The following is an 8,812-nucleotide window of genomic DNA, read 5'->3' as shown; positions in this document are numbered from 1 at the left end:
TTACTTCATGTTCATATCGATAAATCATATATATATTTTGTTACTAAATTATTTATCTCTATGAATACATATTTAAAACATATATTGGTTTTTTTGTTACTGAATTTATATGTTATATAAATATTTACATGATATATTTTGTTTCATATTTGATTATGAAAACATGTGAATGACAAATTGGTATGTACAAAATTTTAGTTTTCAAGCATGTTTTTTAATAATCTTATGTACAACATTTATAGATACAAAAATTTCATATATTATTTCCGAATTACAATAAATAATCTCTCAAAGCATGTCATTAACTGTAGTTATACGAACGACATATCCATAAGTGTTATTTTAGGTATATTGTCATGATACATTGAAAAAGATGGAGTATAAAACAAGCAATAAATGGAGTGATGTAAAAACAAAAAACAAAAGTCAACCTGTTAGGATATATTTTATTTCATTCTGTGAAGAACTCTACCACAGATTTCCTGTTGCTATTAACATAATTTACAATTGTATGGAACCTATGAGGCACTACTGTATACAGCAGTAGCCATGATCATGAGTTACCGTAAGTGATTAATGATCCAACATGAATGTAAGTCGACACATCTTCATAACCCATAACTCACGAGAAAATTGTACTTGCCATAGTAGAAACATGAAACTTCGAAAAATGTTTTTATTCCCTTAAATTATTAAAGAAAAAGCCCCAGTTACAATAAAAGAATAGTTTATTAGGAGGAGTACTATGTTTATAAATCCTTATGTTATCAAGTATTTTTGGTATGTTATAAATGTCTTGGTACTAACGACAAACCAAATATTTTCAACCTGTAACTAAGGCCAATTAGGGCATGCTTTGGTTACTCTTCTTTTCAAAAGAGGCAGCTACCAAAAGCTGCTTTTATTCAAGTCAAGAACACCACCACATAAATGTATATCTCCTTTTCTGTATCACCTATTGAGAAGAAATCTTACCAAACAGAAAAGATTAAGATTAAGATTCGTGATAGATTCTTTGCAACACCATGTCAGATCTGACATATGGGTGATTTACTCAACACATCACATTGTCATAGAAATAAATATCTGAATGAAGACAAGTTAAATGTGAAAATCAGAGCACCCTTGGCCAGTTTCTTAATCAGAGGAGGGATGTCCCCAGAGTGTTTTACTAGCAATTACAAAAGGGATCTGCGTGCTAATGTTTCAAATGGATATCAAAAAACTAATTTAAAGAAAACCAATTTTGATAAATCACATCAATATAAACTTGATGAAGGAACAATGGTGATTACCAGACAATTTAGAAAAAATAAATAAAATGTCTCCAGTCCACAAGGACACTCTGCTAGTCACATTTAAAACATGTCAATGATCACTGACTGACCTGAGCACCACAATTTGTCAATGAGTTCATGAAACAAACAGTAACACAAACTATGGAAATCAAGTTTGAGTGCTCTCAACAATCCAAATAATCATATTGAACAAGAAAAAGATCCTTCATGACAAGTAAGGCCTTAGATATTGACAATTGTGAGCAAGTAATTTTTCAAGGTAATGCTGTAGAGAAATAGCCTTCACATGTCAGTAATAATCGGAATTGGACCACTCAAACAGTGCTTGGTCACAGTGTTAAACATTCAATAAATAAGTCTTTTCATGTTCAGCTCCACTTAAGTCCATTTGCTCACAGATGATTATTTTATATGTTAAATAATTCTTATTACTGAAAAAAACTTGCATATCTACGCAAATTGGTGTCAATATAAATATTTCTGTACACATATGTATAGAATCACAACAGGAAGTGAACTCTACAGATTCATATCTTTCATGAGACACAAATACACAGGAAGGTAAGTTCACTCAACTCATCCACTGTCACTGTACTAAGAGTCTTACTGTTTATACAATCCCTGGAGGACATGAAAAGCCCATCCCAGAGCACATATTTACAAAACAACTTGATATGTCCTGCAGCAAGTTAACAAGCATGAAAGACCTTCTGATGAAAGGGCTTCAATTATTAACACTGAAAGACCTGAAAAACTCTGTACAGAATAAATTGTTCAGGACCCAGGTAGAACTGCATTCAGAGGATGACTGAAGATGAATGAGTCGAGTGAATATACATTTTTCATAACCATACCATGCACACCTGTTATGCAGTTTCTGCTTTCTATATACAAAACCAATACAACTACAAAGCTAAATCGCCTCCAGTTCTTTGAGCATTACATAGGAATGGAGAAATTATGGGGAAACAGGTCTATGTTTAATTGAAACAGGGCTGTTTGCAGTGTCACGGTTTACTTCTTTACAACTGGTGTCTCCTTGCAATATTTTGACACGTATCATAATGTTAGAATTTGTCAGTGGATAATTGAAAGTAAAAGATTATCATACAGAATTTTCAAAAAGTCAGAAATATACAAAGTCATGAAGAGTTTTCACAAACAGGTGTTAGATACGTATTCCCAAATTATGCATTTTGGTCACTTTAATGAATACAAAGACTGTTTCTTAGCATGTTATCTCCACCAGCCTGGATTGGTGTCACATCCAATTCAGAAACTATTAACCTACACAGTCAACATACATACCACCATCATTGTACTGGCTAGCTTCTCCCATCTTGCCACAGACAATACCAATTACACCAAACATTTTGCTGGAACCATGGGTGAACATGTTTTTACAAATGACGAAATCATTTTTTTTTAATACTCCAATCTAGTGCAAATTACGTCAAAACTTCACCAACGTGGTTTGGTTACAACAGCCAAGAAATACATACTGGATCTAAAACATTTGGGATGGAAACTGGAATTGATATCATGTGCTCCATGTATCAAACTTACAAATGTCTAAAATAGACAATACAAATCTGAAACATCCTTGTCATCTCAAAAATAGCATACCTCTGCATCAGAAGTGTTTTTCAAATAGTATGAAAAAAACACCAGTGCACACTCAAGTGTGTTTGGAAATATTTCCTGTTTGTAGTTGTTAACGAAAAATTGGAAGCTTACTGAATGTGTACGCATCGACAAAAATAATGTGAAGCAGGTTATTCCTCAATAGTTGAAGAACCTTGCAGAATATACAATCTTTTCATAAACAATCGTAATTGAAAATTCAACATTTTCAGCAGTATGTTATTTCGAAGAATATGATCTTGTGTAGAAAAGTCTACATCTGTCAAATATAAATGTTATTCATAACGCGGAACACAATATTCCTCTGATGTTGAGCATGTTTATACACTGCACAATGGGGACGTGAGAGTTGTCTCAAAACAACCCTGTTGCTTCAAAGCTAGCATGAAAGGTTGTCCTTGACAAGTATTTCTTAAAGCAATATCATTCACTCAAACCAGGGCCCAACATGGCCTCATTGACCAAAAAGGACAATCATTACCCTCTAGAGATGGGAGCAAACTGCAGTACCTGTACTGCTTGTGGAGGAAAGCCCTGATGCACAGAAGAACCTACGTAACTCAGAAACAAACAGGCTCAAATCAATAACAACATCAATAATAATCATAACACTTAAGCTAATGCTTTCAACCTGAAAATCTGTCATGATCAAACAAAAAAAGAAGAAAAAAGTCATTTCCCACATAATGAATGCTCTTACCTGAAAACCTAGGAAATGAAGTTTGCAACATGGGCTGTTTAATAAAAGTGAATTCTTCAATCAAGAGAAGGTACACAGACTGGACCAATTGGATGTAGGAAATGTTGCTGCTGAAACAATACAAATCCAGCACAATGCTGACACAACTAAATTATTTCATCCTTCTGCTCAAGATTCCACCATTTAAATTTAACATGATCTACTGAATTTCCTGTTGTGTGTTGAAACAAGGAAATATGGCAAAAATGTACAATTGCAACAATATACAGAAGATATCACAAGACCTATTTTTCTATACATACAAAACACACAGCTCATATGGTTCATCCCTTACACAAGGACTTGTTATCAAATTATCAAAGAGTATTTCATAGAAAAGCAATATATTACAAAGAAGACTTGACATCCTAACACCTGTCATTTAACCAAAATTATGATCTAAACGCTTGCCGCTATTTACTGTAAGCTCAAAGCCAAAAACCTCGAGTTGTATGCAAAACCCTGTGTGAAAAAAAAAACCATCAAAAAGAATTAAAAATAAAACTCCTTAGAAACTTTGGATGGATTTGAAACTATAAATGATGTTGTCATGAACCTGCATATTGATGCATTTGGATTTTGCGTTCACATAGAATCACTATGGTCCAATGTTTTGGCATATTCCTGTAAGATGGTGCAGGCCACTTCTAAGCTACATTGCTAATCAGCATGGCCTGCCAAGAAAGAAAGCTGCATCAACAGCAAAAGCAAACAGTGACCATTGGTAATTGGGGAAAAGAAGCATATTCTATCATGAAAATATCTTCTTTGAAAGCTTCAATAGTACAAAGAACCCTTAATTGAACAAGCGATCTTTGACATCAAGCAGAGAAGCAGGTTAAAATTATGTCCAATTGGCATATAAAACACGGACATTTTTTAAGTTATTTTCATGAAGAAGATTACTCGAGCCCCTACCCTGTTAGCACTCCTGAGAGGATAATGATAAAGATTTGACACTTGGTCACATTTCAAAACACGAATTCCGCAGAAACTATCCTGAATCTCAATGTTCTGTCAATATCTGAGAACGATAACATGCTGATATTGATACTATGTTGTTCGATGTTGATGAATAATATTCAATTATGCAAATGGTTATTAATGAGATCTATAACTATTGAATAATACAGTTATCGCCCTAGCTATATTTCATGGCTTATCTAGGAACACAAACGGTTCAAAAGGGTTTCTGTGTGAAAAGGAAGAAAAATGAACTGAACGCTATGTTCAAATATGAAAATAACAAGTCAAATCAAAGTCTAGTATGAAAATGTCTTAACAAAATGTACTCGTAACTTTTGATGATTTAACTTGAAGATTCTGGAGATTTTAGTTTGTCTTGAGCACTAGAGTATATTGTAAACGCCTGAAATAAATAACTGCCACCTCTTGGTGTCTTGTCTTGGCAGTACAGTTAACACAGAAAACGGAAGCCTTCAATTTGCCAGCTGACTCCATATCACAAAACATACGTACACATTATCACAATACAGAAGATGGTAGGCAAGATCATCCAGTTCTCTGCAATGTAGAAATCCAGGGGAGTCACATCCATGCATACTGGAAACATCAGATCACTCCTGAAGGTGTGTGTTACTACTAATTTATCAGGCCAAAACAAGAAAAACAAATAACAAATTTGGAGAACAATCCAACAGATAAATGAAAGCTACTTCATTGTAAGTTAAATGGCAAATGTGTTTTTGAAAGGCGATTCCAGAAATCAAATCATGAATACAAAAACATTCAAGGTCAAATGGTCGTCATATTGATTGTGAGCTAGCTAGATACTGATACTCCTTGCATTCATCTGTCTTGGCCAGGTTTGTCTGTACCAGTCAACAACGATGTGCTGCACACCACACCTGGACTTCACATCACCATCTTCATTCCGAGTCCTGAACACTCGTGTCCTCCAACAGGGGGCACTGCCTCCCACAGTAACATCTTTATTTGAGCATTACTTAGAATGACAGGACACCATGGACACAAGTCCTACTCCAGGACTGCTCACGGCTGATCAACTTAACACCAACGTTTGAAAATATTTCACTGTCAAGATTACAGTTAACGTCCCGAGAAATATTGAAAAAGTTCCTGAATAAAATCAAATGCCTATTTTCTTCCAGTTGAAACATGAAAAATAAAGAAGTTCATATATTTCAGAATACTGTTTGGACAGAATCTTCATTCTTAGGATACTGATACAAACTGACATCAGATTTTTCACCGTAATGACAATTTCAGTGACAGCTGGATTTGCACAAGACACAAGTGGCTATGTAGGGATTGTCAAGTAGGCATTTCACTGAGTGCACTATACATATTTGGTATACTTGAGGGAAAGACTGATACCTAAGTGTGTAAAACGTCTACACAGTGCCCCTGTTACAGTAATCTCCTACATATATACAGTGTTTGCTCTAGAGGAACAATTTTCAAGTATTGGCCCATAAATGTTACATACTGCCATGGAAATATTTCAACCAATCAGCATGGGATGTAACAAACGACTTTTATTCAGCTTCTACAGTAAATACTGATTAAGAAACTTATGGTTGGCAGAGTAATCCTGTGTATAATGCACACAGGTACATCACAGCAACACATCACTTATAAAGCCATTGCAATATTCTTGTGCCAATGTGGTGTTATCACTGCTCATATGAATGGTGCGCCTCTTCTACTTTATCAATGTTTTCAACAGCTTACCAGATTCTTACTGGCTTGGGCCTATACCAGACAGACTGCTACAAATGATCACAAGGAGAGCAATATCAACATATAGATCATATTCACTTTTTATTGAAGGAGCAATATCTAAGACTTGATGTCATTTACTTTTGTAAGTATTCGAAAATTTGAAGCATGAGTTTTTCAAAAGAGAATCACAATAACAGCTTGGTGTTACGTTTTATTTTGTTTGGGTACTTTTTATTACAAATAATGAATTCAATATTTTCCACTAAATTAAAAAACATGTATCCTAAGGTAAGTTGTTATAAACAGGTATTTATAAAGTAATAAATAAGCCAACTATCAGTTTGTTTTACAAAAGTATTTGTAACTTGTGTTCTCAGAAAGCAGGTCTCTCATTTCTCCACTGAATGTGTCAGACACGATCCATGATGTATTCTGGTGGCATGAAAAGACCACTTCAAAGTGTGACCAAGGTTTGGGTTGTTACAGCCAGGCTGGATATGAGATACACATCCAGAGTTTGGGCCAGCACCTACAACACTAGGCCCTAGTTGAGGATATATACCCATTTCCCACCTGGCTGTACTTGTCACAGTTCTGAGAGGATGGAATGGTGCATTGATATGAGTGGATCAGATTAAATAGTCGTCAATTTTCCTTGATATTTTATCATGGATATCAAGAAAAAAACATGTTTCAAGCATTGTACAAAGCGATCTGAAGCATCAGGCCTTCTTTCATCTCATGTTTGATGCGGTATGTGATACAGAATGACATTTCCCATGGTAGCACATCCTGGTGCTACCACAACGATTACAATGAAATTATACAAAAGACTTCAAAAACAAGTACCTACCATCTTCCCCTACATCTATGATCATACTAAATAAGTAATTTACAATAAAAATGTATACACAGTAGGGGTGAGGGAAGTGCAGTATATGATTCTCTGTACATTTTGTACACATTATACAAAATAAAAACAATAGTCTCTCATTCAGCTTCTTGCCACAAAGCTTAGTGTCCAGTAGTAAACACGGTAGTTACCTATGAAGTGATCACCTTTGTGTCTGGTGTAGCAAAATACATGTATTTCAGTCACCAAGTAGTCCATGCACCGAGACATCGACCCGGCACGTTCATACAACATTAAAGTTTCAGTTCATTGGCAATTTTGGATGCAATGTTCTTAAAGCCTATTGATGTGCCAGAGATCCGTTTGAAGCGCACTCCATTGAGGGAGAGCCGTGGGAGTTTACAAACTTCCATCTCCCATTGCACCAGACTGTCCGTGTTCGGATCCCCATGAACACAAAGTAACAGAAACTTTTCCCTTTGTTCATAGTCGCAATTGTTTGCATCCAGTACCTTCCTAATCTCCTTCATCATATCATTAGGATCCATGGAACTCGTCGTTTTCATACTCCACGTAAATCGCAACGACCTTGGCTTCACTGCCTCACCCTCCCTTGTCTCATTCACCGACCTGCGGAACAATTTGCTGAAAATTAGAAAAACAACCAAAAACACAATTAATGGCCAACCCTCTGTCACAGAGTCTGAGCTGAAGATTTTCATCCAGTAGGTAGAAACGTTTGTAAGTCTAGTAGTTGTATATCCCAGCAGCTGCACAAACCAATCAAGACAAAGGAGACACGATAGATATGGGTTATCTAGTGTCTGGGGGGCAAACAGGCAGGTAGATGGTCATCTACTAGGGGCCACAACATGCAACAGAGAACATGCTTGCGGAGACATAGGTGCATGCAACTGCGGTCTAGTAGGAGATGATGGTTACACATACGTCATAAATGATTATTTATATTTTTGTAAAAGTGTAAAAAAATTTGTTGATATAATTAAACAAAATTCATGAGATTCATAGCATTTTTTAGTGAATATGCGAGATAGCAGCATATGTATTCTGTTGAAAACAGAGAGCTTAAGTCTACTATTTTCAGTATTACTTTTACACTAAGACCATGTCTAGCTATTAAAATACCTTAACTACGCAAAAGCATGACTAAGCTTTTAGGTCCAAGGAAAGAGGACTCTTTGAAACCTTGTTAAATTTCTTATTATAACTGGAATGTACGTTTAAGAACATCAACCAAAATAATTCATTTCATGAGAATCTATTTCAATTAGAAAAATATTCAGTCCACAAGGTTTCGAAAATATTTAAAACAAATATATAGATTACAATACCTTCTGATCAAATAATTTAGGAAAATCGTGCGAACATAGTTCAAGAAAAACATACTCAAAACAGACCCATGGATGTTAGAAACAATATTGCTTATTTTATCAGCTTACCATAATGTACCAATCACGAGCATTAATGGTCCATGGAATTTAATTAAAAAATGGAGTATTTTTATAGCATTCAGAAATAATCTTTCCCATATTTCAATTCAGACAAATTTCT

The 8,812-nt window shown here is 35.1% G+C and overlaps 1 protein-coding gene across 13 annotated transcripts in view; it reads right to left on the bottom strand.

The window, feature by feature from the left end:
• Nucleotides 1–432: 432 nt before the first annotated feature.
• The window catches only part of LOC124285363 (MAP/microtubule affinity-regulating kinase 3-like), a 64,922-nt gene continuing 56,542 nt past the window's right edge, over nt 433–8,812 (bottom strand). For 11 of the 13 annotated variants that reach the window (XM_046721576.1, XM_046721579.1, XM_046721578.1 and 8 more), the window contains one exon: nt 433–7,885. In XM_046721576.1, coding sequence (XP_046577532.1) covers nt 7,534–7,885 — 352 coding nt within the window. In that variant the 3' untranslated portion in view covers nt 433–7,533. The remainder of the gene's footprint in view (nt 7,886–8,812) is intronic. The other 2 variants (XM_046721580.1, XM_046721586.1) reach the window with 1 other exon arrangement.

Source organism: Haliotis rubra, unplaced genomic scaffold (assembly GCF_003918875.1).
Source record: "Haliotis rubra isolate DU_JTF1 unplaced genomic scaffold, ASM391887v1 Scf36, whole genome shotgun sequence".
Classification (NCBI taxonomy): domain Eukaryota; kingdom Metazoa; phylum Mollusca; class Gastropoda; order Lepetellida; family Haliotidae; genus Haliotis; species Haliotis rubra.
Note: the sequence above shows the minus strand (reverse complement) of the source record. Positions and strands in the feature narration are given on the sequence as shown.